The sequence below is a fragment of the Gopherus flavomarginatus genome, chromosome 1, assembly GCF_025201925.1.
Source record: "Gopherus flavomarginatus isolate rGopFla2 chromosome 1, rGopFla2.mat.asm, whole genome shotgun sequence".
Classification (NCBI taxonomy): domain Eukaryota; kingdom Metazoa; phylum Chordata; order Testudines; family Testudinidae; genus Gopherus; species Gopherus flavomarginatus.
In genome coordinates, this window is record NC_066617.1 from 328,553,264 (window position 1) to 328,573,978 (window position 20,715).

The 20,715-nt window shown below is 43.2% G+C and overlaps 1 protein-coding gene across 3 annotated transcripts in view; it reads left to right on the top strand.

Moving 5' to 3' along the window:
• The window catches only part of ATP8A2 (ATPase phospholipid transporting 8A2), a 657,063-nt gene that overhangs the window by 75,162 nt on the left and 561,186 nt on the right, over positions 1-20,715 (top strand). For 2 of the 3 annotated variants that reach the window (XM_050937153.1, XM_050937152.1), the window contains exon 2: positions 17,997-18,141. In XM_050937153.1, the coding sequence (XP_050793110.1) occupies positions 18,041-18,141 (101 nt within the window). In that variant the 5' untranslated portion in view covers positions 17,997-18,040. Of the gene's footprint in view, positions 1-17,596; positions 17,649-17,996; positions 18,142-20,715 lie in introns of those variants that run through there. The other variant, XM_050937151.1, reaches the window with a different exon arrangement.

The following is a 20,715-nucleotide window of genomic DNA, read 5'->3' on the forward strand; positions in this document are numbered from 1 at the left end:
AGATGCATGGAGTGAAAATTACAGATGCAGTTATTATATAATGACACAACCTATATAATGCCTTCATCTGTAATTTTCACTCCATGCATCTGAAGAAGTGAGGTTTTTTACTCACGAAAGCTTATGTCCCAATAAATCTATTAGTCTTTAAGGTGCCACTGGACTCCTTGTTGTTTTCCTATTGTGATGTAGTCCAGGCATCTTCCCTGCCTAGGAAAGACTCCTTGAAGGACTAACACTGAGAAGCCATCACAGAACAATCTGGAGCCATCACATTTGATTTTCTCAACTACTCGCCCAACTCCACGGAACAATGCTTTTTCTACACAGAGGCCTCAGGATGTCTGGTGGATCTGCAGCTTTTCAGCCAAGTCATGTGGCAAAAAGAGACAAACTGTATTTAAGAGGGTGCTTTTCTGAGCAGGGGCGACCGCACATGGCCTCATGTAAGAAGGACAGGCTTGAGAGAGAGCCTGGAGGAGAGACTCTTCCTAGCCTGTAATGCTGACAAACCTTAGACTCTTAGAAGGGGTGAGATCAGAGTAGGGAAGGGTACATCCCAAGGCTTTTATTTTGCAAAGACTTGCACAATTCTGTTGCTTTTTAAGAGTGAAGTGACTGTAGTTAAGAAATTCCATACTAAATCTGTGTTCCACCATGTTGCCTCTGAAGGAATTAAGCTAGAAGCCAATGTGTCCTCAGCTAAGGGAAACTCTGAGGAACCATTGGTAGCAAATAGGGGTCTTGGGAGGTCTGAGGTGCTGGTTTTGGGGACTAGGGCAGCTGAACTGCAGAGTCCCAAGACCCAAGGAAGGGCTCAGACAAGAAGTCTGAATTTGGGAGTGTGCCCTAGAAACCCAAAGTTAGAAGCAGTGACTAGACACCAATCCAGTTGACTTGAAAGCATGTATGACCCAGTGTTTGAATCTATTTACAACAGACTGGTGACCCTCTAGAGAGGGATTGGGCCAGGTTGTAACAATCCATAAGGAAGATTAAATATGGACCCCCAAAACGTTACTGTTCAGAATATAACTACACTATAAATCTAGCCACTCTAGCTACCTAGGTTTTTATATGGCACCTGTGACTGTAATCTATGTTGATCATCACTGAATTGATTCTTTTTAGTTGATTAGTGCAGTTCCTAAACATTGCTGAAACACAGATGGTGTTTCAAAACACTGGGAGTGGAACTAAAGGGGAAGATTCTGGCTGTTAGTCAGCTGACGTTTAGATCAACTCTGAATACATTGTTACAAAAATGCTTTTGTTTACATTTTGTGGATCTCTTTTGTTTCTGATATATTCTGGTAAAGTAGCTAGATTCTAAATTCTGTCACCCCTCTGCTAAGTGGCAGTAGATTTCAGGGCCTTGCAGGTTGGTTTCTTGTTGGAGGAGAAATCAGTGATGCCAAATTTGGGTATTTTCTTACTGTAACTTGTGTTACATGCCATGCCAGCTGACTTGGGCTCACATGGCTAAGGGGCTGTTTAATTGAGGTGTAGCCATATGGGCTCAGGTTAGAACCTGGGCTCTAGGACCCTGTGAGGTGGGAGGGTAGGACTAACAACAATTTTTGCTCTAAGCGGAGGACTTAGTGACAGAGGACAAGAAAGACCTGAGTGAATCGTTTGATCACAGGATGACTATGTGCTGCCAGTGTGATGTGACTGTGAAAAAGGCAAATGCAGTCCTAGGATATATCAGGTGAGGTATTTCCAGTAGAGATAGGGAAGTGTTAGTGCCATTATACAAGACAGTGATGAGATCTCATCTGGAATACTATGTGCAGTTCTGGTCTCTCATGTTTAAGAAGGATTAATTCAAGCTGGAACAGGGGCAGAGAAGGGCTACTGGGATGATCAGAGGAATGGAAACCTACCTTATGAGAGGAGACTCAAAGAGCCTGGCTTGTTTAGCCTAGCCAAAAGAAAGCTGAGGGGAGACATGATTGCTCTCTATAAATACATCAAAAGGATAAATACTAGGGAGGAGGAGGAGTTATTTAAGTTAAGTGCCAATGCTATAAACTGGCCATCACCAAGTTTAGGCTTGAAATTAGGTTTCTAACCATCTGAGGAGTGAAGTTCTGGAACAGCCTTCCAAGGGAGCAGTGGGGGAAAAAACCTAACTGACCTCAGGTCTGAGCTTGATAAGTTTATGGAGGGAGTGGTATGATGGGACTGCCTACGACTGCATGTAGCCAATCTGCGCTTGCTAGCAGCAAATATCCCCAATGGCCAGTGATGGGACACTAGATGGGGAGAATTTGCCTGGGATGGAAAATAGCAGTCTTAGCTCATTCGTCCATTGCCCACAAACCAGTGCAGCACTACTTGCTACAGCATAGTTTATACTCTTTTCTCCAGTCTAGTTTTAAATGCGTCAAGTGATAGAACTTCTGCACCCTCCTTCAGGAGACTGTTACAAACCTATTTGATTTCATCATTTGCACATTTTTTCCTAATATTTAGCCTAATCTTTTTGATTGATTTCCCCATTAGCCCTAGGTAGATAAACCCCTGCCTCAGAAAATCTGCAATCTTTCAGACTTAAATACTTGTTGACAGTTGTCATAAGCACCTTTCACATGAATAATATTTTTGGTTAAGCTATTTCTTTAGTTATTCTAATGAATCCCTGAAACTGATTAATAATTTTGGTTGCTTTTTGAATTCTCAGTAGTTTCTCTATGTCTTTTTTTCTGGGGAGTTCAGCGTTAAAGACTATTCTATTTGTATCATTGGAGCCATGTAGAGAAAAGCTAAAACTTCGCTGTTACATGAAGGCTTAACATGGTGTATACAGCCCAAAATTGCATTGGTATCTCTTATACTACCACCAGTAGACCTGTTAGCTTTACTTTCCCTCATTAAATCTGTGGTTTTGCTTATTTTTCCTCATACGTTACAATCTAGGTTAAATCTTATATGGCAACTTTCCATTTTAAGTCCGTCTGTAATGTTTCTCTGTCTTACCTTGTGTTGAAAATAACGTCTATTTTAGGCCTTGCTCCAGCAACTGACTCAATGTGCGTGGACCCCCCCTTCTGATGTTGAGTTTATTTACCATGGTACTCATCTCTTCTAGATCAGTAATGAAATGGTTAATAATTTTAGGCTGATCACATATCCAGGTGGCAGCCTAATGGACACCTTGACATAATTTGCAATTTTGACCATTATCATTGTCTGTGTTGCCTTTCAGGCATTTTCCATCCTATGTAATAGGGATTATAGCCAAACCAATTTGGATTAATTTGTAAACAAAGATTTCATGAAAATCTTCATCTAATTTCCCCCCCAACTACATTATGTTTCCTTCATCCAATAATATTGTAATTCTGTCCAAAGAAGTGAGCACATATATATGAATAATTTAACTTTTCTTAAGTTAGCTTATTTTACAGGAGTCTGAGAGTGCATGTCTGACAATAGAAATGGCAGCTTTGAGCTTTCGTTTATAACTGTTGTTTTGGCATAGCACCATGTTATTTTAAATCAGTTTATGGGGAAGTGAGACTTGAACGTCTGTGTTTTCTGTTTATATAAAGAAGATTTTAGATTGTCCTCTGTTATGTCAGTTTTCTGCTGGCAGAAAAAATGATTTTTGAATTTTACTAAAGTAAAATTAGTAACAACAATTGGGGCATCCTACAGAGGCATGTGTGTGAGTTCTCTGGTGGACATGGTGCTAATTTGGTTGGTATGGTTTGTCGCGTTGGTCTTTTTAAAAACTGATAATAGTGCTCTGGTTCAGCCCGAGCTGTAAACCAGACAGTAATTGCTCTTTTCTCTATCAAATTTTTTTTATTTAAATTATGGAGTACCTCCCCTCACAGTGAAGACTTATGCAAAATAGGTGAGGTAGAATTCTGCAGTTAAATGAGTGAAATATTTAAAAAAAATATGTAAGCTCTATTTTTGGTATGTGTTGGATTTATAAAGTAATAAAACTAAAAATGGGACATTAACAGCCTGTGCAATAGAGGACACGAAGTGTTGTATATGCTGCAACCTAGTGTTACTGGATTTGGGGACACTTACCTCTTTCTAGGGCTGTCAATTAATTGCAGTTAACTCACACAATTAACTTAATAAAAGTAATCACAATTTAAAAAAATTAATCACGAGTGTCTCAGGGTCCCATGCAGGCTCTCCCACTTTTGGGCCTGCACCCTGTGTTTAGGCTGGTATTATAAAGAATCTTCCACACCTCTTTTTGTTGGATCGCCCCAGGGTCTTTATTTACAGTGCTTGTGCAGTTCCCAGATCTCGCAACAGTTAGTGCCCCATAGACCCTCCCCAGGGTCTCCTGGCACTTGAGGCTTTCTTGTTGGCAAGGAGACAGAGATACTGCCCTCCTATCTCCTCCCAGGCTAGCCCCCTCACTGAGGTTTGTCCAGGGCTTTTATAGCCCTCTCCTGCTCCAGCCCAGCTGTCACTACTTAGCTCAGTATGTTCCTCTGAGCCAGCCCTCATTAGGGTCTGCAGCTGGGCTCCTTGCTGAGTACCTGCTCTCTACACCTGGCCTCCTGGCCAGAGAGCACGGCTTTAAAGGGGGTCTTACCCCTACCCTGCCGCAACGATTAATCACAGTTTTAATCACACTGTTAAACGATAGAATACAAATTAACATTTATTAAATATTTTGGATTAAATATAAAGCGGATAGAAAGCTGGTAGATCATCGGGCTCAACGGATAGTGATTAACGGCTCAATGTCTAGTTGGCAGCCAGTATCAAACAGAGTGCCCCAGGGGTTGGTCCTAGGGCCGGTTTTGTTCAACATCTTTATTAATGATCTGGATGATGGGATTAATTGCACCCTCAGCAAGTTTGCAGATGACACTAAACCGGAGGGCGAGGTAGATACGTTGGAGGGTAGGGATAGGGTCCAGAGTGACCTAGACAAATTGGAGGATTGGGCCAAAAGAAATCTGATGAGGTTCAACAAGGACAAGTGCAGAGTCCTTCAATTAGGATGGAAGAATCCCATACACTGCTACAGGCTGGGGAGTGACTGGCTAAGCGGCAGTTCTGCAGAAAAGGACCTGGGGATTACAGTGGATGAGAAGTTGGATATGAGTCAACAGTGTGCCCTTGTTGCCAAGAAGGCTAATGGCATATTGGTCTGTATTAGTAGGATCATTACCAGCTGATCGAGGGAAGTGATTATTCCCCTCTATTTGGCACTGGTGAGGCCACATCTGGAGTACTGCATCCAGTTTTGGGGCCCCCACTATAGAAAGGATGTGGATGAAATTGGAAAAGTTCCTGCGGAGGACAATGAAAAATGATCAGGGGCCTGGGGCACATGACTTATGAGGAGAGGTTGAGGGAACTGGGCTTGTTTAGTCTGCAGAAGAGAAGAGTGATGGGGGATTTGATAGCAGCCTTCAACTTCCTGAAGGGAGGTTCCAAAGAGGATGGAGCTGGGCTGTTCTCAGTGGTGGCAGATGACAGAACGAGGAGCAATGGTTTCAAGTTGCAGTGCGGTAGGTCTAGGTTGGATATTAGGAAAAACTGTTTCACTAGGAGGGTGTTGAAGCACTGGAATGGGTTACCTAGGGAAGTGTTGGCATCTCCATCCTTAAAGGTTTTTAGGGCCTGGCTTGACAAAGCCCCAACTGGGATGATTTAGTGGGATTGGTCCTGCTTTGAGCAGGGGGTTGGACTAGATGACCTCCTGAGTTCTTTCCCAACCGTATTCTTCTATGATTCTATGATGGTTTTTCTATATTTTCATATATAATTTATTCTGTGGTGTAATTAAAATCAAAGTGTATATTATTTTTATTTACAAATATTTGCACTGTACAAATTATAAAAGAAATAGTATTTTTCAAATTACCTCATACAAGTACTGTAGTGCAATTTTTTTGTTGTGAACATACAACTTACAAATGTAAATTTTTTTGTTATATAACTGCACTCAAAAACAAAACCAGTGTAAAACTTCAGTGCCTACAACAAGTCCACTTCTTGTTCAACCAATCGCTAAGGCAAACAAGTCTGTTTACGTTTCCAGGAGATAATGCTGCCTGCTTCTTGTTTACACTGTCCCCAGAAAGTGAGAACAGGCATTTGCATGGCACTTTTGTAGCTGGCATTGCAAGGTATTTTCGTGTCAGATATGCTAAACATACATATTCCCCTTCATGCTTTGACCACCATTCCAGAGGACGTGCTTCCATGCTGATGACACTCGTTAAAAAAATGTGTTAATTAAATTTGTGACTGAACTCCTTGGGGGAGAATCGTATGTCCCTTGCTCTGTTTTGCCTGCATTAGGACATATATTTCATATTACAGCAGTCTCGAATGATAGCGCAGCACGTTTTCCATTTTAAGAACACTTTCATTGCAGATTTGCCAAAACGCAAAGAAGGTACCAATGTGAGATTTCTAAACATAGCTACAGCATTCGACCCAAGATTTAAGAATCTGAAGTGCCTTCCAAAATCTGAGAGGGACGAGATGTGGAGCATGCTTTCAGAAGTCTTAAAAGAGCAACACTCAGTTGCAGAATCTACAGAAACTGAACCACCAAAAAAAGAAAATCAACCTTCTGCTGGTGGCATCTGACTCAAATGATGAAAATGAGCATGCGTTGGTCTGCACTGCTTTGGATTGTTATCAAGCAGAACCTGTCATCAGCATGGACTCATGTTCCCTGGAATGATGGTTGAAGCCTGAAGGGACATATGAATCTTTAGCACATCTGGCATGTAAATATTTTGCGACTCTGGCTACAACAGTGCCATGAGAACACCTGTTCTCACTTTCAGATGACATTGTAAACAAGAAGTGGGCAGCATTATCTCCTGTAAATGTAAACAAACTTGTTTGTTTGAGCGATTGGCTGAACAAGAAGCAGGGCTGAGTGGACTTGTATGCACTACAATTTTACATGGTTTTATTTTTTGAATGCATGTTTTTACATAATTCTACATCTTTAAGTTCTACTTTCATGATAAAGAGATTGAACTACAATACTTGTATTAGGTGAATTGAAAAAATCCTATTTCTTTTGTTTTGTTTTTACATTGCAAGTACTTGTAATAAAAAATAAATATAAAGTGAACACTGTACACTTTGTATTCTGTGTTGTAATTGAAATCATCATTTTTGAAAATGTAGAAAACATACAAAAATATTTAAATAAATGGTATTCTATTATTGTTTAACAGTGTGATTAATTTCTGTAATATTTGACTCCATATTTTTTATGAAAATATGCTTGTGGTAGGAATATGACATAAGTAAGATATGCTTTATGCAAGATAACTCTTGTAAGGTATCATTGGAAAGGTTATAATTTACTGAATATGATTATCCTACTTGTATGCACATATCATTTGTGTATCTGAAATTAGAAGTATTGACTATGTATCTATGTTTCAACTATGTTACTTTGGGTGATGCCTCCTGCTAACACTTCAGGTACAACAATGAAAAAGCCAGACAGTACTGACGGCCCATCAGCAAGAGACAGTGGATTGCAAAAGAGTTAGTCTTCCTGTGAACGTGTGGGTCAGCCTGTGTAGAATGGCTCTAGGGGCCCTACAGAGGCATGTGACCATATCACCTGATACTGGAACCCATCTTAAATTCTGTCCTTTTCCATGAAAAGCTGGGGGTGTATGTGTGTCAAACAAGGAAACAAAGGACTCCTGTTTTATGCAATCCTATTTAAGGGTGGGGAGTGAGGTAATCCTGGTCATGGGTTCTCCCCTGCTACCCCACCCAAGATGACTGCTGGAAACAACTAAGACTGAACTAGGGGAAAGAACTCAACAGAGGCTGGAAGAGTGTCTGGCCTGTGAAGAAGATTATTAGAACCACATTTAAAGTGAGAACTTACATATAACCAGTTTCTTTAGTATATTAATCTTAGTTTGTGTGTTTGATTTCATTTGATTAGTAATCTGCTTTGTTCTGTTTGTTACCCCTTTTACCACTTAAAATCTGCCTTTTATAGGTAATAACATTTGTTTATTAAACCTAGTTTCTGTAATTTCTAACTGGGGGGAGGGGAAGAAGTGTGCACACCTCTCTCCACACTGAGGGAAGGGGCGAATTTCATATCATTTTGGGTTTGTTCCCCAAAGAGGGGTGGATATCTGGGTGCTGTGGCAGGCCCCTTAAGCTGAGCCTTCCCAGAGTGGATCTCTGTCTCTCTCTGTGCAGTTGGCTGTGGCCTTGCCTGTATGCTTGGCTGGAAAAGGCTTGAGAGCCCAGCCCAGCAAGACCAGGTAAAAGGGGGCCCAGGCTGGCAGAATAGGCTGACTCAGTGGCGTCTGAGCACACGAGGTTACATCACAAGGGGCCCAACCTGTGATAATCACAATTAATTTTTTTAATCGCATGACAGCCCTACTTCTTTCATTTATAGTTTGAGGAATGTGCTCTGAATGGGAATGAAGATGACTTCAAGAAAGACTGAATATTTAATCACTGACATATACTGAGCTGGGTTTTTACCATAAATGCTTCTCAGCTGTTTTCTGATTATTTTTTAGTGTATGTTGTAAGCAGCATCAGATGCATACATGTGATTAATGAGTGCAATTTCATTACTATGAATTTTGTTTGAGTATTGATTATCTCAAATATTCAAGTTAATAAATAACATCTTTTTGCACTAAAATTAATACCAATGTTGGGGTCTTTCACCAGGACCTCAATATTAGCTTCTACTGAGATGTATTAGGTTGTTAGCATTCTAGTCTTCCAGAGATAGGCTTCTGCTACTTCCATTTGGCCTCCTGAGTGGATCAACTAGCCCTTAATATTCTCACCTTTTTTCTCTTTAAGGAGTTTTACTAGCCCTGAAACCAAATCAGAAAAATCTATACCTGTATAATTTGAAATGAGTTTGAGGTATTTTAAAAAAAAACCCAGAAATTAGAGGGGACCAGTGGAGTGTACTTCCCTAGGCACTTTACTGAAACTAACTGCCGTTGAATGCAGTTTGCTCCATTCCAAAAACTTAAAAATATTCCTCAAGAGCACCTTTGAGCCAAGGGTAAATTCCATCACAGGCAGGGAAATCAGCCCACCTTTCTTTGAATTTGCTGTGGAAAAGTTAACAAGAAGCTCTTCCCCTCCTCCCCCTGTTAGAAATTACAGAAACTGGGTTTAATAAACAAAACAAATTTTATTACCTATAAAAGTAAGATTTTAAGTGCTAAAAGGGGTAACAAACAGAACAAAGCAGATTACTAAGAGCCTCCTCTAGCACATCATTGGAGACAGTACTGGATGTCCAGTTCCATATGTAATTTGCAGTGTTGTTGTAGCTATGCTGGTTCCAGGATATGAGAGAGACAAGGTGAGTGAGATGGGCCAACTTCTGTTGGTTGAAAGAGACAATTTTTAAAGCTTCACGGAGCTCTTCATCAGGTCTGGAAAGGGTAACCAGAGTATCACAGGTAATACGAAGTGGGAGAGATTGTTAAGCATAAGAGGTTCACACATGTTGCAAAAAAACACTTAAAATGAAGGGGGAAATTAACACCTCTGCAGTGATAGGATGAAAGGAGGGTTAGTAGGTTATAATTCATAATGAGCCAAAAAAATAGTGTCTCTATTGAGAAAATGCTAAGACAAAAACAACCTATGAGCCATGGGCTGACGCTTTTCACAAAGCAGTTACCCTGCATCTGACCTCTCAGTCCTTGTCCTCAAAGGAAACCTTCATAACACCTTCATAAGATGAGCTTGGGAACTTAAATTCATACCTCTGCTAGATACTAAAAACCATGGTCTAAGAGACACTGGCTTTATGGCTCATTACAGCGATTTGTAGTATTTGTAAAATGTGACTATCCTGGAAATAATCTACTTAATTAACTATATTATTCATACACAGCTGCTTTATGGCACTGATATTTATAAAGAAAAAGGGAGTAAAATGATACTGTTGTAAATGAAATGAACTATTTCAAGTGTGACAGCCTGAAAATACAGGATCCCAATCATCAGAATTTTCAGAAGACTTTTTCTCCACAGGTCAGATGTGCACAGCTTCTTTTCTGTCCAAAAATGGCCCAGGATCTGCAAGTGAAAAAACATGCTGAACTTTCAGTCTAATTTATTATTATTTATTTATATTATCATAGTGCCTAGGCACCTCAGTCATGGAGCAGGACTCCATTGTGCTAGGGCTGTACAAAAAACAAAAAGACAGTCCCTACCCACAAAGAGCTTATAATGCCCCAAAATTTGATTAACACAGAGTTAATGATGCCCATGGGTGTCCAGTGGCATTCCCAAATGTCGAGAATGGCTGAGCTTAAATCTCTGAAAACCAAGAAATACAATGTTAAGGTACACGCCACACCTGCACCTGGACTGTGCCCCTGAGAGCTGGCAGTAATAGTTGGAAATGGTTTGGTGCGAGTGGTATAATAGGTAGACATGAGAAAGTTTTAAGAGAAGATGCCATTGTATGTGTTGTGCACCACAGATTTTAATTCCAGCAGTTATCTGCTTGCACTCCTACTGCCTTCACTGTATGGAAAACAGAAGGGATTTGTTGGAGTAGTTTGGCAGATCTGTTACTCTAATGTGTTGAAAGGTGCATGTGTGCCTCATTTCAGCACAGAATATTGTCAGTTGTGTCCATGGAGGTATAGGAGGGCATCCTCTTACCATGGAAATTGTCAGTTTACTGGTGTACATGACTGTGGTCTTGCAGTTTAGTGAGGAGTAAGTGAAAGCAATGTCTCAGAAGGCGTCTTCTAGGCCAGGGTGAAGGGGAGGTGATTTTGAGCAAGTCTGGGGTGATTTGTGGGAATAGGCTCCACAGTTGAATGTAGGTCAGTGTAGTTAGCTCCTTTTTGCTATGACTGATTTAAACCTGAGTTTTGCCTTCGGCAAAGGGTATGTCTACACTATGGGATTATTCCGATTTTACATAAACTGGTTTTGTAAAACAGATTGTATAAATTTGAGTGCACGCGGCCACATTAAGCACATTAATTCGGCGGTGTGCGTCCATGTACCGAGGCTAGCATCGATTTCTGGAGCGTTGCACTGTGGGTAGCTATCCCGTAGCTATCCCATAGTTCCCGCAGTCTCCCCCGCCCATTGGAATTCTGGGTTGAGATCCCAATGCAAAAACAATGTCGCGGGTGATTCTGGGTAAATGTCTTCACTCAATCCTTCCTCCGTGAAAGCAACGGCAGACAATCATTTCGTGCCCTTTTTCCCTGGATTGCCCTGGCAGATGCCATAGCATGGCAACCATGGAGCCCATTTTGCCTTGTCACTGTCACCGTATGTGTACTGGATGCTGCTGACAGATGCGGTACTGCAGTGCTACACAGCAGCATTCATTTGCCTTTGCAAGGTAGCAGAGACAGTTACCATCCCTATTGCACCATCTGCCTTTGTAAATTGGCAATGAGATGATGATTACCAGTCATTTTGCACTGTTTGCAATTGGAAATTGGCAATGATGGTTATCAATCATTTTGTACCGTCTACTGCTGTCATGGGTGCTCCTGGCTGGCCTCGCTAAGGTCGGCCGGGGGCTCATGGACAAAAATGGGAATGACTCCCCAGGTCATTTCCTTCTTTATGTTTTGTCTAAAAATAGAGTCAGTCCTGCCTAGAATATGGGGCAAGTGTACTAGAGAACCAGAGAGCACAGCCGCTCCGGGTCAGAGCCCCAGATATCCCGCAGAAATGATGAGCTGCATGCCATTCTGCAACAACCCCACCTGTTGCTTCTCTCCTCCCTCAACCCTCCTGGGCTACCGTGGCAGTGTCCCCCCATTTGTGTGATGAAGTAATAAAGAATGCAGGAATAAGAAACACTGACTTTTTAGTGAGATAAAATGAGGGAGAGGCAGCCTCCAGCTGCTATGATAGTCCAGGCAGGACATTAAAGGGTGGGAGGGGGAGAGGAGCCCAGCCTCCCACTGCTCTGATAGTCCAGGAAGTACAGAATCTTTTCTTTAGACATGAAAGAGGGGGGCTGATGGAGCTCAGCCTCCAGTTGCTATGATGAGGACGGTTACCAGCCGTTCTGTACCATCTGCCGGGAATGACGGGGAATCATTCCCATTTTTACCCAGGCACCTCCAGCCGACCTCACTGAGGCCAGCCAGGAGCGCTCATGGGCTGATGATGAAGACGGATATCAGTCATATTGCACCATTTGCTACCGGGAAGGGGATGCTGGTGTTCAGCGCTGCAGCACCCCGTCTACCAGCAGCATGCAGTAGACATAGGGTGACATTGAAAAAAGGCGAGAAACGATTTTTTTCCCTTTTCTTCCGGGGGGGGAAGGGTATAAGTTGACGACATATACCCTGAAACACCCGGGAAAATGTTTTTGACCCTTCAGGCATTGGGAGCTCAGCCAAGAATGCAAATGCTTTTCGGAGACTGCGGGGACTGTGGGATAGCTGGAGTTCTCAGTACCCCCTCCCTCTCTCCATGAGCATCCATTTGATTCTTTGGCTTTCCGTTACACTTGTCACACAGCACTGTGCTGTGGACTCTGTATCATAGTCTGGAGATTTTTTCAAATGCTTTGCCATTTCGTCTTCTGTAATGGAGCTGTGATAGAACAGATTTGTCTCCCCATACAGCGATCAGATCCAGTATCTCCTGTACGGTCCATGCTGGAGCTCTTTTTGGATTTGGGACTGCATCGCCACCTGTGCTGATCAGAGCTCCACTCTGGGCAAACAGGAAATGAAATTCAAAAGTTCGCGGGGCTTTTCCTGTCTACCTGGCCAGTGCATCCGAGTTCAGATTGCTTTCCAGAGCACTCACAATGGTGCACTGTGGGATACCGCCTGGAGGCCAATACCGTTGAATTGTGGCCACACTAACCCTAATCTAACATGGCAATATCGATTTCAGAGCTACTCCCCTCGTCGGGGAGGAGTACAGAAATCGGTTTAAAGAGCCCTTTATATCGATTTAAAGGGCTTCGTTGTGTGGACAGGTGCAGGTTTAATTCGGTTTAACACTGCTAAATTCAGTTTAAACATGTAGTGTAGACCAGGCCAAAGAGAGGTTATTAGCCTTTTTCCTACACCGCTCATATGCTGTATTCCCAGTGTTCTGTAGCATCTGTATGGGTAGTGCTAGCACATGCTAGGACAGGATGCAGAGATAAAATTCTTAGACCACTTCTCCATCAATGTCTGCTTGTTGGAGTAGTTAATCCTGGAACCCACAAGGGAAGAGGCAATTCTTGATTTAGTTCTAAGTGATGCACAGGATCTGGTCCAAGAGGTGACTATAACTGAACTAGTTGGTAATAGCAACCATAATATAATTAAATATAACATCCTTGGGGTGGAGGCATGCCAAAAAAATCCACCATAGCAGCATTTAACTTCAAAAAGGGGAGCTACACAAAAATGAGGAAGCTAGTTAAACAGAAATTAAATAGAACTGCCATAAGAGTGAAATGCCTACAAACTGCACGAAGACTATTTAAAAACACCACAATAGAGGCTCAAGTTAAATATATACCCGAAATAAAAAAAAACACACAAAGAGGACCAAAAAATGCCACCATGGGTACACAGCGGAATAAAAGAGGCTGTTAGAGACAAAAAGACATCCTTTCAACATTATAAGTTAAATCCTAGTGAGGAAAGTAAAAGGAGCATGAACTCTGGCAGTGTAAAAGTGTAAAAGTATAAGGTAGGCCAAGAAAGAATTTGAAAAACAACTAGCTAAGGATGCAAAAACTAACTTTTTTTATTTTTATTTTTTTTGCTGTAAGTACATCAGAAGTAGGAAGCCTGCCAAAGAATCAGTGGGACCACTCTGTCAAATATCAGGGGGTAGCCGTGTTAGTCTGTATCCACAAAAACAACAAGGAATCTGGTGGCACCTTAAAGACTAACAGATTTATTTGGGCATAAGCTTTTTTTTTTTACCCACAAAAGCTTATGCCCAAATAAATCTGTTAGTCTTCAAGGTGCTCCTGGACTCCTTGTTGTTTTAGTGAGACTACTGGATGATCAAGGTGCTAAAGGAACACTCAAGGAAGTCAAGGCTGTTGCTGAGAAGCAAAGTGAATTCTTTGCATTGGTTTTCACTGCAGAGGATGTGAGGGAGATTCGCAATCCTGAGCAATTCTTTTAGATGACAAAGCTGGGCAACTGTCCCACACTGAGGTATCAATAGAGGAGGTTTTGGAACAAATCGATAAACTAAAGAGTAATAAGTCACCAGGACCAAATGATATTCACCCAAGAGTTCTGAAAGAACTCAATTATTAAATTGCAGACCTACTAACTGTGGTATGTAACCTACTGCTTAAATCAGCCTCTGTACTGGATGTCTGGTGGATAGCTAATGCAACAATGATTTTTAAAAATTGCTCCAGAGGCAACCCTGGCAATTATAGGCCATGAAGGCTAACTTCAGTACCAGGCAAATTAGTTGAAACTGTAGTAAAGAACAGAATTATCAGACACATACGTGAACATAACATGTTTAGGAAAGTGCCAACACAGCTTTTGTTGAGGCTTGATTTCCCTTTGCAGTCTAGAGAATGTCAACAAACATGTGGATGATGGTGATCCAGTGGATCTAGACCTTAGACTTTCAGAAGGCCTTTGACAAGGTCACTTACCAAAGGTTCTTAAGCAAAGTAAGCAGACATGGGATAAGCATGAAGGTCCTCTGATGGATCACTAACTGGTTAAGAGCTAGGAAACAACATGGTTAGTTTTCACAGTGGAAGAAGGGTATATAGTGGGGTCCCCCAAGGATCTGTATGGGGACCAGTGCTGTTCAACATATTCATAAATGATCTGCAGAAATGGGTAAGCAGTGAGGTGGCCAGATTCATAGCTGATACAAAATTACTCAAGGTGGTTAGGTTCAAAGCTGACTGAAAAGAATTACAAAAGGATCTCACAAAACTGACAGCATTGTCAAATTAGACATTCCTGTGTCTTTCTTCCCTGATCTGGGGAGATCTGGTAGGTGTTTTCAGAGCATGCCTACCAGATTAGACCTCTCATACAAAGCAGTCGGGGGCAGGCAGGTTGGGAATTTTGGGGTGTATGTGTGTCCAGAATACCCACGGGATAGGGACTCTCCTGGAAAGTGGGAAACCCAGATTCAAATCTCTGTTCTGTCCGATTTGGAGCAGGTTTCCCATGTCACAGGAGACTGCCCTAACCACTTGGGTATTTTGGGATTGGTCTCTCTCAGTCCCTCCTGCTGGAGCTGTTCTGCTGTGTATAAAATAGGTATTGGGGCAGACAGAGAATAACTGTATAGGTGAGTGGTTATGGCACTCACCTTGAATAGGGGAGTGTCACATTCAAGTTGCTGTTCCAACAAATAATTAAATTGTTTATACAAAGTGGAAGAACTTCAGCAGGCAAGATTGAGAAACCTCCCCACCAGCATCAGAATGTCCAATAGCTTGTTAGGCATTCTTCTGACTAGTGAGAGACCTGGATTTAAGTCCCTTCTATATATGAGGCAGAGCAGGAATTTGAATCTGGATCTACTACATCCCCAAATAACTGTGTGTGTGGCTGGGGGGTGGGGTGGAGGGCTGTTGGCTATGAGTGCATGTAACAACGTAAGACACACAGACATCTATACATCCTGTAGTTTTGCTATATATCAGGTTTGAGGTGTGACAGAACAAATGAATGAATTTTTGCCATACATATAGTTTTTTGTCTTATCTGTAGTTAAGTTAATACACAGAGATTTGCAAGAATTCTTTCAGAAATACAGCTATCGTGTGAAACGTTTCTGTAATTACTGGTCAAGATGGTAAAACCTTTTTCAAGTTTCAAAATTGTAAAATTAAGCTAAGGGCTACGGATGTTGATTATGAAGCTCAGAGCATAAAGTAGGTGGTGGTTCATTTTTGTTTTGAATCTGTTTTGAGTTTGAATCTTAACCTTATTCATATTCATCAGCCCAGTTTACAGAATCCTCATCTTTACAATTCAGCCATAATCCTCTGAAAACTTATGGGCATGCTTACTTTCATTCCTCATGAATAGTCCCGTTGGCAGAACAACATATGACTGGATGGACTACTCACATATCTAAAGCAAATTGTGGGAAAGTTTTTGCAGGATCAAGGCATAAATGGGGCCTTACCAAAATTCATTGAAGTCCGTGAGCATCTTTCCATTGACTTAAGTGGGCATTGGTCAGGCTCACAATGCTAAAGCTGGCATGTGTTGAATAGTGCAGAGTCTTCACCAGGAAGCCAAAGTGTCTCACGAAATAAATTCTCACTGTCTGGCAAAGAATCTTTTCTCTAGAATGGCTGGTTTGACTGACAGAACTACATAGTGCATCTGACATTGTGACTGTTTGTACCTTACCTGTAATTTTTCTATCGTTGTGTGCTTGGAAACCTTTCTCTTTTATGAGAGCTGACCTTGCTCTTAGTGAATTTAAGCTACCAACAGTTTAGCTGCGTGAGTGCTAGTCTATACAAGCTATGGGACCTTTTGACCAACCAGGTTGAACTGACACAGTTGTAATCAGAGAAATGGGGGGAAAAAAACAGCCCAGTGCAGACTGAATGAAATTTGTAAAATGGGAGTAGTAAACCTCACCTTTGTGAAAATGCTTTCAGATTCTGGTGCTTCAGGCACTATATAGGTGAAAAGTTATTATTTGGATGGTAATGTGTAATATAAAATACTTTGTACACTTGTATCATTTTCCACCTAAGGATCCCAAAGCACATTGCAAACATTAAACCTCACAACCTTCCTGCCACAGAGATGGGTGTGGTGACATCTAATTTTTTTTTTGTAAAAAAGGGGGGAACTGAGGCACCCTAAGGGTCAGTTACTTTGTCACATCAGAGGAAATCGGTAGAAAGAGATAAGCACAGAACCCAGGTGTTCTGACACTCACTCCTTTGATCCGGCACCAGGCCCCTCCTTTCCCTCATATTTGTGTTCTTCCTAAAACTAGGATGACCATATTTCCCAAAGGGAAAACAGGACACCATGTGGGGCTGGACCGAACTCTCCCCAGCCCATGCGGGGCTGGTGTCGCTGTTCGTCCCCACGCACCTTTCTCTGCACCGCACCCCACTTTTTTTTCCCGACAAAACTGATCAAGTCTGCAAGACAAAGCAGACAAATGCTCACTTTTGCCAATAAAAAGTCAGGAGGGCCGGGACAGGGCTTAAAAAAGGAATGGCCTGGCCAGAACGGGAGGGATGGTCATCACCCTATCTAAAGGGAATGAACGGCACCAGGAAGCATATACTTGGGAAGCCCTCTCTGACAAGAAACACGCTGCTACAGCCTCTTCCCAGTACATCGCCTTAGGTTATCCTCCTTTACACAGGTGCTTGTGAGCGCTTTTTCCACTGGAGCTTGCATTATTCACCATCAGCCATTGCTTTGGCTAAACACCAGGCAGGAAACTCCTAAAGGCAAGATCGCTTCAGTCTATCATATCCCTCCCCCCTTAATCCCCAGGCTGTTTGTTTTATAGAGGTTCCCGTTGCCAGGGACAATCCCAGCTCAGGTACTCTCACTCACGTCTATCCACGTACCCATTAAAAAGCCCCGCCCCGCCCCCCAAATACCCCACCCCATAAGGCACCATCATGTGCAGAGGCTGTGGGGACTTGCAAAGGCTGCTGTGGGCAGGTGGGTGGGTTTAACCGGCTGTGATGGGCAGGGAGGGATGTCTCCTTTTGTCGCTGTTACTTTATGATTAGCGGCCTCGGCGAGAGCAGGGCAGGGTCTGTGCCTCCCTCGGTGTGCTGCGGCTCTGCACACACGGGGCTGGGGCACAGAGGAGTGCAACACCCGCGCTGCTGCAGCTCCGGGGCCAGGGCTGGCGGCCGCCAGAGGCAGCGGCTGCAGCCCAGCAGGGGCAAGAGCTGGACGGGAGAGGGGGGGATCCGTGCACAGTGCAGCATCTCCCTGCCGCTGCCCTGAGTCTCTCCCGCGCTGCTCGCTGACTCGGGCTCTCTCTGCTGCTGTTCCCTGCAGGACCCGTTTGTTCCCCCTCGGGCTATAAGAAGGCGGATGATGAGATGTCCGGAGCCACGTCCTCAGCGGATCTGGCGGAGGCAGCAGCCCGCACCATTTACCTGAACCAGCCCCAGCAGAGCAAGTTCCGCGACAACCGGGTCAGGTAAGAGCGCGCGGCCGCCGAGGGCAGGTGCCGCCTGCCGGTGCCTCCTCCCCCTGCCCTGGCACCTGCTGCTCCGCGCTAATCCCCAGGCGAGTGTAGCCCGCGAAAACCCTGTATGACTGCTGCCGCCGGCGCCTCTGGGGGGAGTGTTTGTTTTGCAGCCTGGGGCCGGGCCGATGCAGTGCCTCAGCCGGCTCTCTGACACCCATGTGTCCTAGTGCAGTCATGTCAATAGCTGGTGTGCGGGCTCGGGATGGCTGCAGCCCCAGAGGAGAGCTGCAAGCAGAGGGAGAGAGGAGTGAAAGGCAGGTCACCCGCAGGTCATATACAATGGAATCATTTTTGTGGCCCAAAAATGAGAGAGCCAGTTGCAGGTGATAAACTCTTAGTCCCACAGTAGTGAGAGAGAATTACAAGATTCTTTGGAGCAGGATTGTGAGAGCTAATCACAGGTGATATTTATACCCAAGGTTCTTGTTGGCAGCACCAATGATGAAAGGCAATAGCGGGTGAGATGTAGAGATAGTAGGTCTAAATCACATCTCACTTCTACTGTTGTAAAATAGAAGTAACTCTGGTGGAGTTACTCAGGGGCAAAACTGGTGCTAGAGAGATCAGAATTAGGCCCACTGTTTGGAAGAGGCCTCACAGAGTCTACATCTTTGCATTTTGTTACTGTTTTCAAAGACATACTAGATTTTAAAAAAATGACATAATAGTAATAGGAAGTAATACAAGTTTAACGAGACTAGCCAGTTATATACATGTTTGTGTGGGACATAAGCCCAAATAATTAAAAGATCATGGCCAATGAGTTATTGTGCATCTTTGAAGGAGATCAGTAGGAATATGTTACAATAATTGCTTAAAATGCTTTCTGTATTTTAAAAATCTTCTGTGTAAAATATTAATACCTACCAGGCTATTGAGTTTGGCAACCTAAATACTATGTGTGAAATAGTGCATGTGGGAGTTATGGGACATGGGCTAGTTTCAGAGTGGTTACTTGCGTGGATAGTAGAAATGGTGCTGAATATCAGAGACAGGTGCTTAATAATTTAAGGAAGCTTCCTGTCTAGCGAATTTTCTGCTGTTTTAATCTTGACGTCTGGTTCATTGGTCAGAGATTAGTTTGTTATACAATAATTTATTAATGCCTTTGTGAAGAAAAGGGATTTTCAAAGCAGACCTAGAATGGCACTTTCTATTTGCTGTTCTAGTATGTCTGTTACCAATGGTAATTGTTTTGAGAATGTTGCTGTTCTGAACAGGGCAGCTCTGTGCTTATATTGGACTTATCCACAGTTTGGATATTGTACATTGTATCCTGAAATAAGCTTCTATGAGTTGAACAGCTTGGTTACAATTTTCCCTTGCTTGAAATCTCTCCTTTTGGAATATTTCCAATGGATATTTTTTCCAATAAGCTCTCTGATGAACTTGTGTAGAATGTTGCAGATCTTTTGCTTTTCTGTAACTTTCTCCACTTCACTGTTTTCTTTCTTGCTAAATACCTGTTTATGGGCAGAGATAATTTTGTTTTTAGTTATCGAGAGCACTTGTGCTCCTTTCTGTCTCCCTTAGACCATTGCAGGGTGAAGGACAGAAAGTGAACATTGACCAAAATGTGCAGGTTTTTGAGAGGCAGATTCTGTTGTCCTAGGCTGTCTTAAACTGCATGCAAAAAGGAAATACCGTGGGGTGGGGAAGAGAGGAGAGAGGGCTGGTTAAAATAAACAATAAAAGATCAGTTCCTGTTACTATGCTCCTGGTAGTTGGGGAACTGTTGCAGTCACACACCCATAGTTGCTTTTTGAGAGCCTTCCAGTACATGTTGAAAAGGTTGTTTAGGCACAATGCTATCCAGGAAGATTTTTATTTAGCAGTTCTCCAGTCTCTTTCTTTATTTGCTTCAAGGAGTTCCTGGGCTATATGGCAGTGGTTTTCAAACTTTCAAATTTTTTTTCTGGCAACCCAGTTGAAGAAAATTGTTGATGCTCATGACCCCAACGGAGCTGGGGATGAGGGGCTTGGGGTGTGGCAGGGGCTCAGGGATGGGGTAGAGGGTTGGGATGAGGGGGTGAGGGCTTCAGGGTGGGGCTGGGAATGAGGGGTTTGGGGTGCAGGGAGGGGCTTTGGGTTTGGGGGGGGCTCAGAGCTGGGGCAGGGGATTGGGACATGGGCTTAACTCGGGCAGCTCCCGGTCAGCGGGGCTGCCAAGGCAGTGCACAGAGCCCTATGGCCCCCCGCCTAGGAGCCAGACCTGCTGCTGGCTGCTTATGGGGTGCAGCGTGGTGTCAGAACAGGTAGGGACTAGTCTGCCTTAGCCGGACAGCACCACCGATGGGACTTTTGAAGGCCCGGTCACCAGTGCTGAGCAGAGCCGCCATGACCTACTGCCTTACATTCCACGACCCAGTACGGGATCATGACCCACAGTTTGAAAACCACTGCTATCGGGGCACTACCCCACCAGGAATAAGTCAAAATACTAGCTTGGTGTTCACAGCTCATGCTCCCTTTCCATGAGGTATCTGCCACACACTGACTGACTGGAATTCTGCTGTGATAACT